Below are 23,352 nucleotides of genomic sequence, written 5' to 3' on the forward strand. Positions count from 1 at the left end.
AAAAAATAATTATCAATGTAGCTTGTCTGTCTTATTCATAATAAATAATAAAAGCAGTTTTGCCATGAACTGAAATAGTAGATAAAGAGTTTTTGGTCAATAGTTTTCTCCTTATACTGAAAAGTTTCACAATTTTTGCAAGAATTATAGTGCAAATTTAAAGGGTGAGTTTTCCAGGATTAGTATATTTGTGGCCTTTTTTTTTTTTTAGATTTTATGTATTTATTTATGAGAGACACAGAGAGAAGCAGACACAGGCAGAGAGAGGCAGACACAGGTCCCACAGGGAGCCTGATGTGGGACCACGCCCTGAACCCAAGGCAGATGCTCAACTGCTGAGCCACCCAGGTATCCCCAAGATTAGTATATTTGTGATAAAGGAGGGAAACAATAGCATTAAAAAAATGCAATCTCATAATAATAATTTACAACTATTTTTTATCCTTATTACAAAACTACTTTAGACATTCAGAAAAGGAAATGTTCCTAGGGAAAGGAAGCAGTTTTTACAATTAAAAATTTGTTTCCAGTAGATAGAAAAATTGTAAGTAAAAATTTTGAGTCAGCAAAACATGTAAACTATTCATTATAGTCATGAAAAGTAGATAAGCAGTATGACAGTAACTAGACAATTGTGCCTCTCTGAACCTTTCTGTTTTTAGCTTAACAAAAGAGACACACTATTTAGAATCACTGAGGGTGGAGCTCGGACACCTATAATTTAAAAAGTCTCTTCAGATCAAATGATGGGCACCCAGGGTTGAGATTACTGCAGTACACTTGACTTTTATGGATTCAACACTCTGGCGAAGGATCTTGAAGGTCCACAGTACGTGGTAATTTACAATGAGTTAACAAGTTGGGTTAGTAGAACTGCTAACTCAGCACTCTCATCTCCTATGACTTTGCTACATGGTCCTTTCAATAATGTTTGTGACAGAATATAAAACATCTTTCCTAAAAAAAAAAAAAAAAAAAAAAGGTACCCAGCAAGAAAGTGCTAGCAGCACTGTGGACAGAAATGAAACTAACAAAATCTAAGAGTACTAATTCATGGCAAAATTTTTTTACATTATGTTATTTGCACTTGGTGAAACAAGTTTTGTTTATTACAATATAAGTATCCCCAAAATACAAAAATGTGGGATAATCTGAGACAAAAATATATAGCTATCATTCATTCATAGATTTTATTTATTTATCCATGAGAAACATAGAGAGAGGCAGAAACACAGGCTCCATGCAAGGAGCCTGATGTGGGACTGGATCCCGGGACCATGGGATCACGCACTGAGCCAAAGGCAGATGTTCAACCGCTGAGCCACCCAGGTATCCCACTATCTTCTATTTATAAATTCTAACTTCGGGCAGCCCCTGTGGTGCAGCGGTTTTGTGCCGCCTGCAGCCTGGGGTGTGATCCTGGAGACCCAGGATCGAGTCCCACGTCGGGCTCCCTGCATGGAGCCTGCTTCTCCCTCTGCCTGTGTCTCTGCCTCTCTCTCTCTTCTCTCTCTCTCTCTGTCTCTATGAATAAATAAATAAAAATCTTTAAAAAAAATAAATAAATTCTAACTTCAAGTACCCTAATTTCACTAGTTTGCCTATTCATATCTTTGCTCATAATTTGTCAGTTAAGAATACTAAAATAAGCTCCCCTAAAACATTCTAAAATGCAAACTTACTTACTTCTAACAAGTGAAGCTTTACTATGACCTAACTAGAAAGGTGTTTGCTTATAAAAGGTTTTCAAATATTAATAAACTCTAGTCTTAATCTGATCAAGCAAAACATAAGTTATTAAATATAGACCTTTGAAAACTAAGGGCTCTAGTGAATAGGTAAAATCCTTGGATCAAGTTGATCTACTCAAATTTCAGAGAGATAGAGGAACTTATCACAGACATAAAAAATGAAGGCAGCAAGTAGCTTCTTGGTCACTTTGCTCTGGATTGATTAGAATTTGAATTTGATGTGGTAAATAATACTGTCTAAACTCAATACCACTTCAACATGATTAAAAACAATTCTGCTGTATCTGAGAAGGAACCAAGAGGTACACATGTATGCACGTGTACATGTGTATGCATGTTTATCAAAAAAGTCCTGGTACTTGTTAAGGTCAATCAAGAGCTAAGGCGAGTCACTGTGCAGATCACTTTGAAGTCCTTGAATTTTATTCTGGTACAGTATTTCTGTCATAAAACAATGTATTTCTAACATTAATTAGTGAGATTCTTTCTTAACTTTAGGTATTAAAAACTCAAGTAATTCTAAAACATGGAAATTCCGTGAAGTACATATTAGGATCTTAAACAACATAACCTTTAATATTTTTTTTAATTATTTATTTTTGATAGTCATACAGAGAGAGAGAGAGAGAGGCAGAGACACAGGCAGAGGGAGAAGCAGGCTCCATGCACCGGGAGCCCGACGTGGGATTCGATCCCGGGTCTCCAGGATCGCGCCCTGGGCCAAAGGCAGGCGCCAAACCACTGCGCCACCCAGGGATCCCAAACTTTAATATTTTTATGATAGTTTATCTTCAGTTGATTACCACATTCACACTTTTTTTTTTACATTCACACTTTTATTATGAAATAAAAAGAAATCATTTAACTAAACATTTTTTCTACCTTGCACTGTTCATGAAAATTACCTACTTAAAAAAGCATCAGGTGACATATGTGAAAAGAGGAAAGCTACAATGACCCTGCCAATACCCAACAGATAAATAGAATGATCAAGAAAGCTTGGGCAAAACTTTGTGGTGTAAAAGATAAACCTTTCTGAATTCTATGTATAAAACTGTTATTATTAATATAGATACATAATTATATACCTATGTTAGGGAAATCTAAACATTTGCAATATGTTACCTCCCCCAGAAAGTTTAATAGTAATACAACTGGTCAAAAGAAATCACAAACTACATTATTTATACAGAGTATGTCAACATACTTTTTCCCATAAAAATATTTAGAAATTTTGGGGTTATTTTTATTAAAAATATTTGCTATTTACATTTAAATTACTATTTTACTATGTGATTTTGATGAGTTCTAGGATATCAATAATGCATCATGAAGACAAATGTTGGAGAGAAGTATAAAAATTTATACCCAAATTACTTTTATTAATTAGGTAATAACTAGTTCTATTTTCACCCTATTTTCAAGGTCTGTTTTTAAAATTTGTGATTACATGTGGCATACTGATGTTGAGATTTGCTTTTCTGACATAGATTAAAAGAACAAATATACGGTTAAAATTAAATTACAGTAACCATTAATTTCTGAATACAGTAGTACATATGCAAAATAGGTTTTTTTTTTTTCTTTTACAACATTAACTAACCTTGGTATTTCATCTTCTTCCCACCGAAATAAGGTACCAGTAAGAGAATTTCCTGGTAGCCGATCCTTGCAAGATCCAGTTGTACGCAACTGATTACCTAAGAATAGAAAGGTAAAAGAGGATAAGTTCTATTTTAACTTGCATATAATTACCCTTTAACTAAAATAATATATAACCCATGTAACTAGTTCCTAAAGCTGTGCCCTTAAAATTCATACACACACACAGGAATATATATGCACAGCTGAGAATAATGGTCCCAAACTAAGAGAGGAGAAAAGTATCTGTAATATGGATGTGACAAACAGCTACAATACTTACATATTAGAATAAAAGTATAACACATTTAAGTTGTACTATTGTGGTAGGTATGATTAAAATCTTAGTTTGAAAATAATGAAAAATTAAGAATTTTATGGACTTTAAATCCCTAGAGTATCCTGTAGGAGTCTCATCTAAAATTCTAGTGGAAATCCAACTCCAGGTAAGATTCAAAATATACTTTAACATTAATCCCTGAAAAAAAAAAAAAAAGCAACACATTCCAGAAGTGATGGCAATTAACAGTGAGTGGAAACCTGGGGCAAATGCAAATACAATTTGACTAGCAGTAGCTGAATGGACTATGCATGTTGGCTTAGTTGTCTAGGTTTCAGGAACTGAGACCTGGGGTCATACTTTAAAGTAGTCTCTATATTAACAACTTTTCTGGGATCTCTTGTGGGAATTTAAATTCTAAGAGAAAGCTTAAATGAGTAGCATTGAAAGAATCCTAACATTAAGAAAGATATTAAATTTGTAACCTTCTCCAGCTAAATTTAATACATTTTTAAAAAAGATTTTCAAAATTTATTTATTCATGAGAGACATAGAGAGAGAGGCAGACCTAGGCAGAGGGAGAAGCAGGCTCCCCACAGAGTCTGATGCAGGACTCAATCCCAGGACCCCAGGTTCATCACCTAACCAAAGGCAGATGGTCAATCACTAAGCTACCCAGGTGCCCCTAAATCTAAAGCTTTTTTGTTGTTTTAAGTAGGCACCATGCCCAGTGTGGAGCCCATCATGGGGCCTGAACTCACGACCCTGAGATTAAAACCTGAGCTGAGGTTAAGAGTCGGATGCTCAACCAAATGAACCACCCAGGTGCCCTAGTACTTTTATTTTCTTATTTGGTTAGCTTGATCACAAAATAGTATAATTAAGACTGAGATCAGGTATTATCATCTTTGTTATTTCAACAAAACACATGCCAAAACATGTAGTAATGTAACTAATTTTACATACCTTTATAAGTTTTTAGACTTTGCTGTTAGGTGGCTAGAGCACTAATAGGACATTACTTTGTAACTTGTAAATTACTACAAATTTATTTTCTAATAAATTCACATGAAAAAATCTACACAAATTTACTGAAAATTATTGATAATATCATAAAAAATTCACATTTTACCTTTTTATGCATTTTAGTATATTTCCTTAAAGAACATGAAAACTCCCTAATTAAAATATGTATGCGTGTATGTATATGTATATAATTTTTCAACTACAGATGGTAAAAAATGTAATATAAAATACCTCTGTGGTCCTCAAAATATTTACTTTATTTACTTTATATACTTCACCTTAACAGCTATAGTAATTAGCACCTTTTTCATCTGACACCTGATCATATAACTGAAACACAGAAAAAAAAACTGTAATATGGATATAGAATATTAAAATTTCTAAATCTTTTTCACTTTTGAATGTACTCCATTTTCAGAAGACATTATGTATATTAACTTGTCTTATAAAATAAAAATCTTAAATTATGTGTGTATATATATATGTAATATATATTAATTTACCATAAAAAGTTAACCATCAATTTACCTAATATCTCTGAGAAACATGACAAAATAAAATATTAAAGTAATTCACGGGGCGTCTGAGTGGCTCAGTCAGTTAAGTGTCTGCCTTTGACTCAGGTCATGATCCCAGAGTCCTGGGATCTAGCTCTGCATGGAGCTCTCTGCTTAGTGGAGAACCTGCTTCTCCCCTCTCCCTCTGCCTGCCATACTCCCTGCTTGTGCTCTGTCAAATAAATTAAAAAAAAAAAAAAAAAAAAAAAAGAAAAGAAAAGTAATTCACTTATTTTTCCATGATTTCACTACAACCTTTTTTATACAAAACAAGCAAAACACAACAAACCAAAACCTGAGGGCCATTTAGTATAATGAATTAAGATATAAATTTTATTTCATCATAGAGTGATTTCCTTGCTTTTAATTTGTTCCAACTAAATTCCACATATTCCTGCCTTCAAATTGTAAAAATTTTCCATATCTTGAAAAAAATTTCTTTTTAATTAACATTCTAATACTAATCTAACTTCTATAACTAAAATAAATGGTTTACCTGTATTTGGGAACTCAAACTTTTCTCATGCTTTTTACCTACTGGAAATAAACTTTTGTGAAAATTACCTTCTTTTCCTATAAATACCTCCTGTTCATAGTCTAGAATCTTTTCAATTTCTCAATCCTAATTGAACACTCATCTATATTTGATACTGATAACCAACGTGTAATATTCTATTTTCCCCCAATAACCCTTTTGTTTTGGAATAATTTTACATTTACGGAGATGTTGCAAGGGTAGTACAGAGTTTCTGTGTATTCCTTACCAGGTCTCCCCTACTGTTAACATTTTACATTACAAGAGTACATTTGTCAAAGAAACTGACACACATTAACTAAACTATACATTTCTATTTCAATTTCACCAGTTTTCCCACTGTTGTCTGCTTTCTGTTTCAGGATCCAATCTAAGACACCATACTGCATTTAGTTCTCCCATCTCCCTAAGTTTCGTCTGGTCTGTTTCTCAGTCTTTCCTTGTTTTGCACGGCCTTGAGAGTCAGGAGTATTGGCCAGGTAACCTGTGGAACATCCCCCCCATGTCTGGGTTTGTCTGATGTTTTTTTTTTTTTCCATCATTAGACTGTGGTAACAGGTTTTTGAAATAGCACAGAAATGAAATGTCCTCATCACATCACGTGAGGGGGTACACAATATCTACATGACACTGAGGAAATCAACTTTCAGCATTTGAGTAGATATAGTTCTATGGGCTTGATAAATGCACAGACCCATGCCAATACCATACAGAATAATTCCTTCACCCTAAAAGTTCCCCTGTACATTTGCTTTGTAGTCAATACTCCCCTCTCCTCCAATCCTTGGCAACCACTAATATGTTTTCCATTTCTGCCTTTTCCACAATGTTATATGAAATCATCCAATTAGTAGGCTTTTGGGTTTGGCTTCTCTCACTCAGTAAAATGCATTAAAGATTACTCAGCCATCAGTAAGGATGAATACCTACCATTTACATCGACGTGGATGGAACTGGTAGTTATTACACTAAGTGAAGTAAGTCAAATGGAGAAGACAATTATCATATGGTTTCACTCATATGCGGAATATAAGAAATAGTGCAAGGGACCATAAGGGAAGGAGAAGAAACTTAATGGGGAAAAGTCATAGAAGACAAACCATGAGAGACTCTTAACTCTGGTAAACAAACTGAGGGCTGCTGAAAGGGAATTGTGGGGGGGATGGGATAACTGGGTGACAGGCATTAAGGAGGGCACGTGATGTGATGAGCACTGAGTATTATATGCAACTGATGAATTACTGAAAACTACATCTGAAACAAATGATGTGCTATATGCTGACAAACTGAATTTAAATAAAAAAGATTCAGGCAGCCCGGGTGGCTCAGTGGTTTAGCGCCGCCTTCAGCCCAGGGCCTGATCCTGGAGACCTGGGATCGAGTCCCTTGTTGGGCTTCCTGCATGGAGCCTGCTTCTCCTTCTGCCTGTGTCTCTGCCTCCCTCTGTGTGTGTGTGTGTGTGGGTGTGTGTGTGTGTCTCATGAATAAATAAATAAAACCTTTAAAAAAATAAATAAAAAGATTCATCAATATATGAATCAATAGCTTGATGCTTTTTATTGATAAATAGTATTCTGCTGTGTTGTTATATCACAGTTTATCCATTACTCCGATGAGTAGACATCTTGGCTCCTTTAGCCTTTTAGCAATTATGAATAAAGCTGCTATAAACATTTGCATACAGGTTCTTGGGGAGACATAACTTTTAAATCACTTGGGTAAATGCAGAGGAGCGCAATGAGTCATGTGGTAAGCCTATGTGTAACATTATGAGAAACTGCTAAAATCGTATTCCAAAGTGGATGCACTATTTTGCATTCCCATCAGTAATGAATGAGAGTTACTGTTGTTCCACATCCTTACCAGCATGTATTGCTAGTTTTTGGATATTAGCCATTCTAATAGGTATGAAGTGGTAGCTCTCTGTGGGTGTATTTTGCATTTCCCTAATGATATGTTTTATATATATATATAATATATATAATCAAATGATATATATAATATATAGTCAACAATCATCTTTTCATGTGTTTGCCATTTTTACATCTTCTTCTTTGCTAGTATCTGTCCAGGTCTTTTGACCTTTTTAAAAAAAATTACTTATTTGAGAGAGCATGCATTGAGAGAGGGGCAGAGGGGAGAATCTTCAAGCAGATTCCCTGCTGAGCTCAGAGTCTGTGGCAGGGCTCAATCCCATGACCCATGAGATCATGACATGAGCCAAAACCAAGTGTCAGATGTTCAACTGACTGAGCAACTTAGGCGCCACTCTTTTGACCATTTTTAATTGGGTTGTTTGCTCTCTTAAGAGTTATTTATATATTCTAGATGCAAGTACCTTATCTGATATGTAATCTGAAAATGGTTTCTCCCAGTCTGTGGCTTGTCATTAATAGTATTTTCCACACAACAAAAGTTTTCAATTTTGACAAAATCAACTTAGCAATTTTTCTTTTCATGGATATTTTTTGTATTCTACCTAGAACCTCACTCCCAAATCCAAGGTCAGGCAGATTTTCCCTTTGTTTTCTTCTAAGTCTGATAGTTTTATATTTCACATTTAAGTCTATTATACATTTTGAATTAATTTTTATATAAAATATGAAGTATGTGTCTGTGTTCTTTTATTTTTATTTTCTGGCATCCAATGATTCCAGTACCATTTGCTGAAAAAACAATCTTTTCTTCACTGAATTACCATTGTACCTTTGCCAAAGATAAGTTGATGTTATTTGTGTGGGTCTATTTCTGGGTTCTCTTTTGTTCCATCAGTCTATACATATGTCCATCCTTTTGCCAATACCATGCCGTCTTGATTATTGTAGCTTTATAATAAGTAAGTCTTGAAATTGTGTAATGTGATTCCTTTACTCTTGAAAATCTCTACATTGCTTTAAAAAAAAAAAAAAAAAAGGATCTCCCAGATAAGAAATAACACAGTCCTCATGAAAATTTGGGGAAACAATTCCTGTAGGCAAGAAAGTTAAGCAGTGGAGTTATCTCTCTCCTATCTTTCTTGTATCTCCCTTTCTCTGCCTTTATTTTCTAGTCTTTTTCTCTGGAGGAAAAAAAGAAAGATACTAGGCAGATAGCTTACTTCATCTTTTATTAGAGGGTTTCTCTCTTGGGGATCCAAAGGATCATTTACACAGCTTGGTTTATTTAGAACTTTATAAAATTCTATGATTTTGACATGAGAGAAAGTGGCATTTAGTTAAACTCTAAGTTATCATCTAAAATTGAGATTACTGGGCAGCCCGGGTAGTTCAGCGGTTTAGCGCCACCTTCAGTCCAGGGCCTGATCCTGGAGTCCGGCGATCGAGTCCCACATCAGGCTCCCTGCATGGAGCCTGCTTCTCCCTCTGCCTGTGTCTCTGCCCCTCTCTCTCTCTCTCTGTGTCTCCCATGAATAAATAAATAAAATATTTAAAAAAATAAAAAAATAAAATTGAGATTACTATCTAATACAATTAGTTATGAACAAATGAATTATTTTGGCCTCTCAAAAGGGGAGACATGTTTAGTCTCAATGCTTCAATCTTTGTGCATTTAAAAAAATGTAATATTTAATATAAGTTGTCAATACAAAATATTCTCTTCAGAAGAAGCATTATTGCATCAATTCACATAAGGGTATTATTAGCATCATGGAGAGACACTCTGTGAAACTTATTCACTTATAAGTGAATATAACATTATATATTACAGCATTATAAATAGCACTGTATTTGATAAGGATTCTGAATTATGGTTTTTTAAACTATATCTGTAATTCCAATATTTGAATTCTTTGTAGGTCTGGGGTGCCTGTGCATGTGTGTACACATTGGTGTTCGCTAGGTTTTACTCATAGAAACAGTTTTCTTGTATGACTGGTATATTCTAAATTGTGGGACTACATTATATTTGAAATATTATTTTTAGGAATAATTAAAAACCTGTAGTAAAGAAAATTCCTCTACTAGAAGAATTTGCCTCTACTACATCTGAGCATATGACCCTCAGATCAAGGGAGAGATTTCAAAGTTTAAAGATCTGGCAATCTCTTTTAGTCCCAAGGAATTCAAACTGGGTTGAAATGTCTTCAAAGGTTGTTCCACTTCCTATTTTGTAAGGGCATTTTACAAACTCTATCAGATAATAAGACAGTAAGACCCCTATATTACTCTGTGGAGGGTTCCAACCTATCTAGGAGACCTTGGGTTTTGTTTCTGCCTCTCCATTTGATATGGTTGTCTTAATGGAGGCTCCAAATTTTCCAGGATTAGCAAACCCCTCAGGGCAAGGGTTGATTTTCAGCACTCTATTTCCTCTTTTGGCCAGTGTTTTATTGTTTTGTAATCTCTTTGATCCAGTTAAGATTTTTTTTTAATCTTCCTAGCCCTTAAATTATTTTTAATAGGAAAGCTGATTACAATAACTAATCCACTATTCATGGGGGAAGAAAATCCTCCCTGGTTACTTTTCAGAGCTCAGTTTGGGTATTATAGAAGAAATATAAGAAGTTAAACCAAAAAAGAATAACTAGTAAACTATGAGATTAAAAAATAAAAAAAGTTAACCTCTGGTCTAAGAAGTTTGGCAGTGAAAGGAAAAGGAAAAAAAAATCCTAACGGTTAAAAAGGACAATAGAGTTGGCAGAAAAAAAGTGTCGGGTTCATTTTGTTTCAAGCAGAAGAAAATGAATTCAATGAGAACAAAAACAAAAGATGGTAGACCATCTGATCCCAGAAATTATATTCGTAGGTATGTGTCCAAGAGAAGTGAAAATACATGTCTACACAAATATTTGTACACGAATGTTCAGAGCAGCATTGTTCATCACAGCCAAAAAGTGGAAACCCAAAATTTCCATCAGCTGATGAACAAAATGTAGTATGTTCATAAAATAGAGTATTATTTGGCCATAAAAAGGAATAAAACACTAATATATGTTACAACATGGATGAACCTTGAAAACATCAGGCTAAGTGAGAAAAACACCCCATATGATTCCATTTATGGAAAATGTGCAGGCTGGCAAACATATAGAGACAGAAAATAGATTAGTTGTTTCTAAGGGGTGGGAGGCATGGGAGGAAGAGAGGTGACTGCTAAAGACTACAGGGTTTCTTTAAGAGGTGTTGAAAATGTTCTAAATTTGACTGTGATGATGGCTGTACAACTCTGTGAAAATTCTAAAAGCCAATGAATTGTCCATTTTAAATGAGTTGTATGGTATGTGAATTATATTTCAATAGTTATTACACAAAAAATTTTTTGAGATTCTTTTTCTAATAAATCCTTATACCATTTTGTGTATTTCTTTTTATTTTTTGTCCACAGTTATTTCCTAAATATATGTTGATTTTATAAATCATCAATTACATAATCCTTGTTTCAAAGCTTTAATTTGAACTTGGGAAATTAACCTTACTTTTCCTTCTCGCTTTTCGGAACTTGACAGCAGCCAGATTTATTAAATTCATTCCATAGAGATTGTAGTCAATGAACAGCTGTAGGAGGTAGGGAATATGCGCTTCGTGAGGCTGGTAAAATTTATTCATTATGGCTCCACTTTGCAAAAGTTCACATATCCTAAATTAGAAAAAAAAAGTTGTATCACAAAATTATGGTTCCTAAAATGTTAAGTGAAACATTACACTACTATAGAGAATGAAATCCATTGTATTAGCTTACAAATTTTTTATTTCAATTTCACTGGAAATGTGTACCTTGTTAGAAATTAGGAGTTTAGGTTAAGTTTTAAAGTAAGCTGCACACTCAAAGAAAATGACAAAAAACTTCTTGGATGAGTATTTTGACTTCTAAAACTAACTTATATATATTAGTTACTATATATATTAATATACTAAATGTTAAAGAACCAAAATGTCAGAAGTTTTTAAAATATGAGCTTTTCCTGGGGCACCTGCCTGGCTCAATCAGTGGAACATGTGACTCTTGATTGCAGGGTTCTAAGTTTGAGTTCCACGTTGGGTATAGAGATTACTTAAAAATAAAATCTTAAAAAATAACAACAACAACAAAAAGAGCTTTTCCCTTTTAAAATTGAGAAAAACATTTTAAAAGATTATAAAAAGTTCCAAAAAATGATTTATGACCCAAATCCACCACTCAGAAATATTACCATTTTTCTTCTCTTGAGTTATTTTTCCTTCATGATGGGGAATACAAACAATAGGCAATTATAAAAAGTGTAAATACTATACAAGGGAAGTATAGGAAACATCTAGAAGGGATATTAATAAGATGAAGGTATAGAGGTTGTTTCTGCGAAGTCTTCTTGAAGAGAAATCTCCTAGAGGAGACTAAATGACGAATTAAAGATATTTTTCTGAAGAAAGGGAAGAGTATTATTTTTCACACAAACAAAATTAGACATGTAAAAGGTCATAAGAAAATACGGCTTACTTGGGAACTGAAATAACTGAGTGGGCTTAGTGACAGAGGTTGTGGTATGTCTATCAGAGTGTGGGCTAGAGAGCGAATGCAAAGTCAGGTCATGTAAAGCCTACTAAGACATTTGAAGAGATAGCAGAATTTGCCTTTGAAGTACACAGCATGAAAGAAAAATGACCAAGTTAGCTGGAAAATACAGAGGACTAGAGACAGGAAATGAGAAGGCTATTGTGAAAAAACTAAGATGATGGTGGCTTGATCATAGCAATATGTTGATTCAGGGGACATACAAGGAATGAGAGTCAGGCCTCGATGACTGACTAGATGTAGAGGATGTGGTAGAAAAGGGGTTGAGGAGATGCTTAGACTTATTGGTGGTGCCACGTTTACTGAAATAGAAAGGACTGGAAGAAAACAGGCTTCTTTGCAGATATTTTTAGAGGGGGAATAAGAATACTGGGGTTTAGGTATTGTGGGGTATCCAGGTAGATTTCCATGAAAATACTGACCATGAAGGACAGTGAAAAATGAGGGTAAGAATAACTTTATTTACACAGCAGAGGCAGCTAACATATATTTAAGGAGTATGTACTGGACATTATGTTAGGTGTTTTAAATGTTTAATTTCAAGTAATCCTCACTACTCCCTATATTATTATTCCCACTTTATAAAGAAACTGAGTCTTAGATTAAAAAGTTGTCCAAAATCATATAAATTAAAAATGGAAGAGCTAAAATTAAAATATTCTCTGCTTTGTGAGCCTTTACTTTTTTTTTTTTTTTTGAGCCTTTATTTTAACTGTAGACCTATTTTATTTACCCAGCAGATGGTCTGATACATTGATCCAGAGCCCTGAAGGGAAATTTAGGCTATTGATATATGTATATCTGGATATCGAATGCATAAAGATTAACAAAAAGAAAAAACTAAGCCATAAGGAGTAGATAAGGCTGGACAGTGAGAAGAGAGGATAGGGAGAAAAGATAAAAGCATAAGACATATAACCCCAAGCACAGCTGCAGATGTTAAATGAGGAACAAAATGGAATATGAATGCTCAAACAGGTAAAAGGAAAACCAAAAGAGGCTTACAGCAAAGAAATTTAACACCTGGGGTTATTTTAAAGCACTATTAGCACAGACATAAGGTCAAAATTAAGGACAAAAAGGTGCTAACTGGATTTAGCAACATAGGAGTCTGATTTTGACCACACAGATCCTCTGAAAGGGTTAAAGGAATCCCTGATGCACACTTTGACAATCACTTTTCTAGACTGATGGGTTCCATTTTCACTATGAAGTAGGGAGGCAAAACCATAGAAGGGGCTTAACATTTGAGTAAGAGGGTGGAGAAAGATGAAAAGGATTAGAGAAAAACAGAAATAAGGCAGGGCAGGGCCCAGGTGAAGTTGAAGACCATGAATTCATAGTGGCAACAATCTGTAGGGATTTCTCTATCCTAGAGAGAATGCAAGATGTTTGCATTTAAAATCTCAGAGGTAGAACAAATTCCAGGGTGTAGTGAGTAGGTAGTTTAAGAAGAATGGAAGTAAAGCTCACAGGAGATGAGCAAGTAGAGAAAGCAAGAGGCCAGTCTCCAAACAATATGTATAATATTCATTCTACAAAAAGTTATTGACTACTATATACTAGACATACATTCTAAACATTGACGATTAAGCAGCAAATATAGCAGAAAAAAATCTTTGTAGACTTACATTCTAGCAGGACACTAATTATATGTTGAAATTTTTTAAAAAAGATTTTTATTAATTTGAGAAAGAAAGAAAGAGAGAGAGAGAGAAGGAGCCAGAGGGAAGGGCAGAAGGAGAAGCAGACTCTGCTGAGCAGGGGGCCTGACTCAGGGGCTAAATCCCAGGACCCTGGGATCATGACCTGAGCCAAAGGCAGATGCTCAACTGACTGAGCCACCCAGGCACTCCTGTATGTGGAATCTTTTTAAAGATTAAATATGTGCACATATGTACATATATTATGTATGAAAAGAAGGGCATACCACATTCTTAAAAATTATCTGCCTCTAGGAAAAAAGCTAAGACCAAAGGTAAAGGTAAGTTGTACTGTAATGTGTTGCATATATAGTATAGCCAACACAGCACTTATAATATGCCAGGTACTGTTGTGAGAGATTTACAGATATTAAGACCATTTGATTATCAGAACAACATGCATTAACATCAATCCTACTTACAGATGAGAAAATACGTCAGAGAGAGATTAAATAACTTGCCTAAGGTCTCCTAGCAGGTAAATAGCAGAGCCAGATTTTGAATACAGGTAATCTGGTTTCAGAATCTACACTCCTAACCACTGTATTCCATACTAGTTAAATAGTATAACATAAATGATTCGTGTATAAAGGTATTAAAAAATAATCAAAAGGGAGGAAAATATTTTCTGTCATAGAATCCTTTTCCTTCATGGCATGTATCACAACTTCCTGTTATATATTTGGGTTACTTGTTTACTGTTTCTATCTTCTTATATGCTATAAGATCCCTAAGGGCAGGAACCATGCAAACTTTGTTCACTGTTTACCCAGCAAACTCCATAGTGCATTAAATAATGTAGGCATTTTACAAATATTTATTTTGAAATGAATGAATAAATAAATCTCTCAATAAATCAGGGAATTTCAGATTGGCACAGTGATAAACTAGTTATTTAAAGCAAACTTACTGGAAATAGTTTAATAAGTACTTGATTGCTATAGTCATAAGGAAGAAAAACAGATTAGATCTATACTTCACATAGAATTATTTTTAAAGATGTAAGCAAATTTTATTCATGGCACCCCTCTAGCATACTTGGGAATGAGAAAGATTAAAAATGATTAATGTTTACTCTCTTACCACTGTGTGTGCAAGAGAGGGTAAAAATTCACAGGGATTGATCTTTTGGACTCCATGGATATGAGAAAGTGTGACCAAGGGGAAGTGGTAGAAGACACATCATTGCTTGTTAAGTGCCTATTCTGAAAAAACTGTTTTGGTACCCTACATAACAGAAGCTGTTTGGGATAAGGGTAGGAGCAGATTATAGAGAAAACTAGTTTTCACTGGTTACTTACTTGAAGAAGGGCATAACCACTGGGATTAGGGCAGTGATTCAGTGAAGCATTCAGTTGGCCTAATTCAGAATAAACCTCACATCCCTGGTTGTTGTGCCTCTCTTAGTGCCTAAATTCACTCTGGGAAACATTCACTTTGTGTCTCACAGAAAAAGGTTACCTTCTGAAACCTAGTACTTACTAGCAAAGAGATCTTCCAAAAAAAAAAAAAAAAAAAAAAGCACTTCTCCAAGGATGCTTTTACCCTAGCTCATCACCACAAAGTGGAGAAACCCTTGTTTTGAGCCCCAGAGGATGACTGAAGTCTTCTTTATATATTGCCCTTCCTGACATCAGTAACTTAGGCTCCAGGACCATTGACAAAATAAGATACAGAGACTTACTGGGAGAAGGAAAAAACAAAACAAAACCAGAAACATAAACAAAAAGCCTGGGATATAAAATTTCATTAATATTAATAAAGAGTCAACAGGATTTTGAGTTCTCTGAAGCCCTTACACTCTGGCCTCACTCTCACACATTTCTTTTTGCTTTGAAACTAAATAGCAAGTTTCTCCTGGTACTTAACATTTGCTCTGGCTGGCAGGGCATCCTACAAGGCAGCCATCATTTTTTATCTACTTGTACAAGCTTTCTAAACATAAGACAAAAAAGAAGCAGTAAGGGGCTATAAAGCAAGGTCCCTTTCACTCTTAAAATATCCTTCCTAGAGGCCAAGCCATAGCTCTCTCTTTGCACATAAAAACACATATTATGATCTCTTTCTTTAATAATGCTACAAATGATATAATCCTGTCATCTAGATTTTTCTTTTCATTATTAAAATACTTAAGTGACAGCTATCCACATTTTTCTCTTTGTACCTTTTCACCATTGCAGGATTGTAAAGATAGATCTTCATAAAGTGTTTTTCCTTCTCATGATAACCATAAAAAGGCCTGAAATAAAGGAAAAAGATATTTCAAGTTATTTTCAGCATTAAGAGATGAAGTAATGCAACTTACTGCCCTAATTAGATTCAGCTGACCTAATTCACTTATTTATACATATTATCCAAAACCCCAAAAACCAAACAAACAAAATCATTCCAAAACCTTTCAATTAAACCTACATAAACCATATGTATAATACAGAAACTAAAGTTTAGAAATACTACTCTCAAAAAACTAGAGACAAAAAAGGGTGGCAAACTATTTATACCTTAATTTCAATCATAAGGACTATTAAAAAATAGGTCTTTTCTCTTTACTCTAACCATGTATGAGAAAAACAGATCTTTTAAGCACGTTCACCTATTTCCCATTTCTTTCTGTCAAAAACGGTAAGTTCTTCATTAATAAAGTCCTTAAATTAACAGCATTCATGTTACTTTGCTTATTTGTTTCTGTTTATTATTAATTTTGCAAGTTCACTAGCCAGAGATAATTTACCTATCATATATGTACACATGTGAGTGTGTGTACATAACACATATCCAAATCCAACAAAGGCTATGAAAACTGTGTAGACAGGAACTTAAGAGATTGAAAAGACCATAGCCTTACTTAAGGACCCTAATTATGTTGAGGCTGGAATTTTCTCAAGAGCATTAGCTGGAATGGAAAAAGGAAGAAGGAAAAATCTACATGGTAAGGTACCAGTCTTCAGTGCAAGATAAAATAAGTTGGAATATCATGTTACATCACTGCAGGAGGATATGAAACCATACTAGTACTTCTGATATACAGACTACTATTTTCTTATTCTTTTTTTTTTTTTTAAGTATGCTCCATGCCCAAAGTGGGGCTTGAACTTACAACCCTGAGATCAAGAATCATACGCTCCACCAACTGAGCCAGCCCTAGACTATCCCTCTCAAAGACAATAGAATTAGAAATAAAGTATAAATATAAACAAGTATGAATATGCACAAAAAATAAAAAGTTTTGTATCTCCCTGGAGTTTATCTGTAAATAAGTGGCTGGTTAAACCTTTAGGTGGATAAACCCATTCAACTATCATGTAAAAACTATTGTCCCTTTATAATGAACACTAGATAGAACTTATCCTCACATAAGGACATCATTTCTGTCATGTCTGACAGAGTAGTAGACATCAAATACAGAAGTAATTTGGCAGTAAAGTCATTATTTGGAGTATAAACTTTTTTTTCACCCTAACTATTTTAAGCTTTTAGGTAAGAGCCAGCTATACGATTGTTGTAAAGCCATTTCTTCTTCTTTCTTTAAAGACTCTATTCAGGGATCCCTGGGTGGCGCAGCGGTTTGGCGCCTGCCTTTGGCCCAGGGCGCGATCCTGGAGACTCGGGATCGAATCCCATGTCAGGCTCCCGGTGCATGGAGCCTGCTTCTCCCTCTGCCTGTGTCTCTGCCTTTCTCTCTCTCTCACTGTGTGCCTATCATAAATAAATAAAATTAAATTTAAAAAAAAAATAAAAAAATAAAGACTCTATTCAAGAAAAAGAGAACACGAGTTGGGGGAGGGGCAGAGGGAGAGGGAGAAGCTGGCTCTCCACTGAGCAGAGAGCCTAATGGGGTGGCTGGATACCAGTACCCCGGGAACATGACTGAAGCCAAAAGCAGATGCTTAACGGACTGAGACACCCAGGCACCCTGTAAAGCAATTTCTATCCAAAAAAAGTCCAACTATTTACCAAGGCCTAAAAAGTTATCTTGTTCTTGCTACTCACTCCAATCTTAGGTCCTATAACTCTTCCTTTAGAAATTCTAAACATTTTAGTTCCTCTAACTTGATCCACTCTCAAGTAACTTGCCATCTTCTCTGCCTGGAAAGCTTGCCCTTAACCCTGGTATGGTTTGCTTTCAATCTTCATTCAGATTTCTACTCAGACTCACCTCCTCAGAAAAGTCTTCTCTGACCATAATTCCTTATTCCTTGCCCTTCTTTTTCTCCCCCAACTGGGTCCACCCTTTTTAAAAAAAAAAAAAAAAACACAACCACTTCTCGTCTAGTTTGCTGCTCTTTATCTCATTTCTGTTGCCATGAAACAAAGACACATGACATGAATGATTTCATTCTCTCTCACTGGCAAAATTCAACTATTTAGTCCTCGTGCTATGGTATTTTTCATGTAAATATAGCTCTCTTAACTGGAGACATGAGTTATTTTTAGCCAGATAAATAGGAAAAAAAAGTATGTAGTGTAGTACATGCTATCTTTGCTTCTTTGCTTTGGTTTTACTAACAATCTTTAGGGTTTTCCAATTAAAATTTCATAAATTTCAAAAACTGAATATAATTCTTTATAAATTTAGGATTCTGGTGCATTTTTAAATTAATATTTTTATTAAATATTTTAATATTTTAAATATTAAATTTAAATATTTTTAAATATTTTATTTATTTATTCATGAGGGACAGACAGAGAGAGAGAGAGAGTGAGAGAGAGAGAGAGAGAGAGAGGGGCAGGCAGAGGAGCCCGATGAAGGACTTGATCCCAGGACTCTGAGATCCCACACTGGGGGAAGAGCTTACTTTGGGGGGGGAAAAAAAAAAGGACTCGTAACTATTTATTTTACTAGGTTGCTTGGAAAATCAACTTTGAAATGAGAATATGCATATCAAAGTTCCTAGAAACTATTAAACACAAAAAAACTGGAATATAAAGTTGATAATTATCTTTAATTTAATTGTGACTCTCATAGGACAAATGTGAACTTCTACCTCATTCATTTATGCAACCAAAATAATTACTGAGCCATATCTACTAAATGCCCAACACCGTACAAGTACTAAGGATGTAACGGTGGACAAGACAAACACGGTCTTTTTTCTTGTGGAGTTTACATGCTGGTGGGAGAAATACATAATTAAGTGAAAAACAAAACAACTGCCAACTATATTAGTGCTGAAGGAAACAAAAAATGGGCAGAGATCAGAATGATAATAATGACACCTATTTTAAGTAGGGAAGTCAGAGAAAACTTCTCTGGAGAAGCGAAGGATTTGAAGGATTAGAGACGGGTAGAGCACCTAAGGAAAACAAATTGCATGTACAAAGCTGGGAAAGAGCTCAGTCCATTAGAGGAACTGAAAGAAGACCTATGTTTCTAGATGGAACATAATAAACTAAATTACAGAGGCAGGAAAGGGTCAGATCATATAGGCTGTGGTTAGAAGCTTAAATTTCTTCTATGAGCAATATGAAGCCATTTAAATATTTTAAATGATTTTTAAAGGATTCAATGTATGTTATACGAGGAGTATTTTTACGGCTCTAGAGCAAGACAAAAATAGAAGACAATTCAATTAAAAGGATACTGTGGTGGTCCAGAGGAAAACCTAAATTAAGGTGGAAGTAGACAGATTTAAGATAGATTTCACATGAACATATCAATTCAGAGTGTTCTAGTATGAGCTCCAAATCTTTCCTGCCAGCATGCTCTGCCTGCCTTCCATCCTTTTAGCAGCATGGACTCAAAATTTTAGTCATCTTTGACCCCTGGCACAATCTTCATCCAATCAGATAGCAAAGCTTATTAACCCCCAAGAACAAACTCAGAAGCTGACCACATCTCATTATTTCCATTACTACTCAAGTGCAAGCTACCATATTTTCTCATTTCACCCATATTAATGAAACAGAGTCCTAATGCTCTCTCTTGCTTTTATCCTTATCCCCCAATGATCTACTCTTCACAGAACTGCTAAAGTAATCCTTTCAAGTTTAAGTTAGAGTGGATATTCAAATTCCTACAGTAGCTCAGAGTAAAAGTCAAGTCTTCACAATAGCCTATCGCAGTGGTTCTCAAACTGCATCAGAATCATTACAAAGGCTTGTTATTAAAACAAATTGCTGGGCTCTACCACCAGAGTTCCTGATTCATTAGGTCTAGAGTGGGACCCAAGAATATATTTTAAGTAAGTTCCCAAGTATGTTATTCTGAATCCTCTGAGAAGTAGATGCCACTATGTACAAGAAATTTATTAGGGGAAACACTTGTGAAAGAAAATGAGGAGGGACCCAGGAGAAGCTAGGATAGCCACCAAACTTACACATCTGATCTCAAGTGAATGAGAGAGGGACAGAGCGAAGATCAGTAGAAATGTCTTCTATTGCAGTGTGATTTTAATCAAAGTGCAGAAAGGCCTTCAGAGTTTTCAAGGGTCTCCCAGGAACAGGCCTGCCTTAGTATACTTATTAGGCTTAGTCACTGGCTAGGAGTCATCTATGAAAAGCAGCTTCAGTTCAAATGGAATAATAGAAAGATTTCAGGGTGGTAGTGGGGCCATTGTTCAATTACTTTCCCTGTATTTAGAGAACTGACAGGTACATTCTCATAGTTGTCAAATCAGGTAAAGCTTATGTTGGTGATCCTGGAAACCATACTTTAAGAACCACTGGCCAGAGCAGCCCAGTGGCTCAGCAGTTTAGTGCCGCATTCTGCCCAGGGCCTGATACTGGAGACCAGGGATCGAGTCCCCGTCAGGTTCCCTGCATGGAGCCGGCTTCCCCCTCTGCCTATGTCTCTGTCTCTGTCTCTGTCTCTCTCTCTCTCCCTCATGAATAAAGAAATAAAATCTTTAAAAAACAAACAACAACAACAAAAAAGAACTATTGGTCAACATATAATATCCATCCATTCATCCCTCTCTAACCACATTTTGTCCTACTCTATTTTCCCTCCCTTCTAGTCATCTCCATGTTATCCCTACTTCCTCACCTTCAAGTCTTTGCTCAAATGTCATTTACTTTGTCAATGACACCCTCCCTGATTACCCTATATAAAACTGCTACCAGTCCACTTCCCTACCCTTCACTCCCGATCCTTCATATACTGCTTCTCCATCTTTGTTCCATAGTACGACCACGTAATAAATAAATGAAGCTATTTCATATCTGTTGGTTATTTTCTGTTTCCCATTACACCATCATGGGGGCAGGAATCTTTGTTTTGTTCACCAATATATCCCAAGCACCTAGAAAAGTGCCTAGCACGTGGAAGGTGCTCGATAAATATGTGATAAATAAATTACACGAACTTCTACAGTTCTAAGAAGTGGAGAAATGGAAAAGGTTGAACCATCTATCTTTTACTATAATAAAAATTTACTTTAAAAAATTACAGCATAAAATTTGCCCCATTTCCATCAGATTAGAAGAGAGAGTATCTCTGAATCAAATAGGTTTCCTTTACTTGAAATAGTACTAAAAATACAGATTTTTAAATACAGAAATTTAAAAAGATGTTAACATATACTTACATTCCTGATACTAATGACACTTTGAACACGTGCTGAGCAGTGGAAGATGGATTGCCTAAAGCCACATTAAGTGCTCTGTCGATACTGAATGCCATCTGAGAAAGATAGCTTTCTGGCTGCTGTCCATAACCATCGTATGGCACATAGAGGTAAGGAAAGATGCCATGCAGATGAAGACATGTCTTCTGACCTAAAATGTAACACATTATAAAGTTTAGTCTTGAAATGCATTTTAAAATTTGAACATTATGAAGATCAGAATGCAAATCATTTAAATGTTCTAATGATAACACAGCTTTACTTAGGATAAGAGTTGAAGAAAATTAACCCATAATTAAAGCCACCTATATTAACTACATTTCACAACAGAACATTTAGAAGCATTTTGTAAACATAAGCATTACAGTATGACTGAAATAGTAGTTTGGTGAAAATATGTTTGAATATTTTACCTTACAATCTCACTGGCTTTATATTAATATACTTCACTGAATTACCTTATAATAATACCACTTAGCACAGTGTTATGAAGCTGACAAAAAGTCACTGAAAGTTTATTAAATAAATCAATGCATGTCTGTCTTGGCATACAGGTTTTCAAACAAGAAACTTCCCTGAGACAGAGACTGCTCTGGGAGAAAGGAGAGGGTAAAAGCAGTTCTAGTATGTGGAATTTTTGCTGGAAGGGTGGGAAGAAGGATTTTGGAAAGGGTAAACATGACATTTTGCTATTAGGAAAAAAAAAAAAAAGACAAAAATAAAAAGAAAACCCCTAAAGATCATTTGTCTGTAATAGATTTCTAGATATCTAAATTGCACATTTGGTGGAGTGGCACAGGAGGAGACACAATGAGAGGTGAAAAAACAAGCATGCACACACTTCCCAGGAAGCCGTTATATATCAGGCAAGGGTGCAAAAGGGGTAAATGGTGCTGACCTGTAAACAGACAATCAGGTACAGCCATGATAAAGAAAGTAATATGGGTAAGAACCCACAAAAGGAGTGCCACAGAAACAGTAACACATCCATGACAAGGTTAAGTAACACCAGCAGCAACAGAAAACAGATGCACCATTACTTTCCTGAATCTGGCAGGGCTGTATAGAAGTGGCTCCTGTCCTCAGAGCTCTGTCCCTAGTTCCTCGGGGGTACATGCCATTTGTCGACTTCAAACAGAGAGAATGGCAGTGATGGAAGAACATACCATTTTCTCATGTGCTATCACTATACTCACTATACTGCCTGCTAGCACAATCCTTACACTCCTTCCCCAACCCTTATCCCACTGTTTCACTGGGCTTTTTCTCTTTTTTGGTAGGAAACTATTTGTTTGCTTACTTTTTCCTATTTATAACTTAGAATGATTTAGATAAAATACACAGAGACGAATTCTATGTTCTACTGTTATACTTCATACTTTCTACAATGAACATCAGTGTATCTTAAGGTACAGCTGTAACAGAATTAACAAATCTGGAGCAGTTATTAGATACGGCGTAGCAAAATTGGAAAGACCAATCACACAATGGAATAAGATCTATACCCTCTAAAGTGTGGTAATCCGATTTCAGCTACCAACTTTCACACCTCTGAAGAATTACAAATTGTGCTGCTGTTAGACCAGTTTCTATTTTTAGCAGCAGTTATGTCACTTAATTTCAAAGGAATGGGGGGGGGGGGAGACTTTCAGTTAAAAGCAAATTCTTTGATTATTTTGTTTCATTTCAAACATGGTACCATCTCCCAAATACTGTAGTTTCTTAATAAAATAGAAAAAAATCAAATTGTAACAATGAATGAGTCTTAAAAAATATATTAGTTTACTGATGATCTACTTGAATGC

At 35.3% G+C, this 23,352-nt stretch overlaps 1 protein-coding gene across 5 annotated transcripts in view; it reads right to left on the minus strand.

Moving 5' to 3' along the window:
• The window catches only part of REV3L (REV3 like, DNA directed polymerase zeta catalytic subunit), a 179,356-nt gene that overhangs the window by 104,372 nt on the left and 51,632 nt on the right, over window positions 1-23,352 (minus strand). For all 5 annotated transcript variants that reach the window (XM_026005812.2, XM_026005811.2, XM_072739059.1 and 2 more), the window contains 4 exons: window positions 21,509-21,698; window positions 16,147-16,221; window positions 11,207-11,367; window positions 3,355-3,451 (listed from right to left, as the gene is read on the minus strand). In XM_026005812.2, coding sequence (XP_025861597.1) covers window positions 3,355-3,451; window positions 11,207-11,367; window positions 16,147-16,221; window positions 21,509-21,698 — 523 coding nt within the window. The remainder of the gene's footprint in view (window positions 1-3,354; window positions 3,452-11,206; window positions 11,368-16,146; window positions 16,222-21,508; window positions 21,699-23,352) is intronic.

This window comes from Vulpes vulpes, chromosome 1, assembly GCF_048418805.1.
Source record: "Vulpes vulpes isolate BD-2025 chromosome 1, VulVul3, whole genome shotgun sequence".
In the NCBI taxonomy this organism is placed as follows: Eukaryota; Metazoa; Chordata; class Mammalia; order Carnivora; family Canidae; genus Vulpes; species Vulpes vulpes.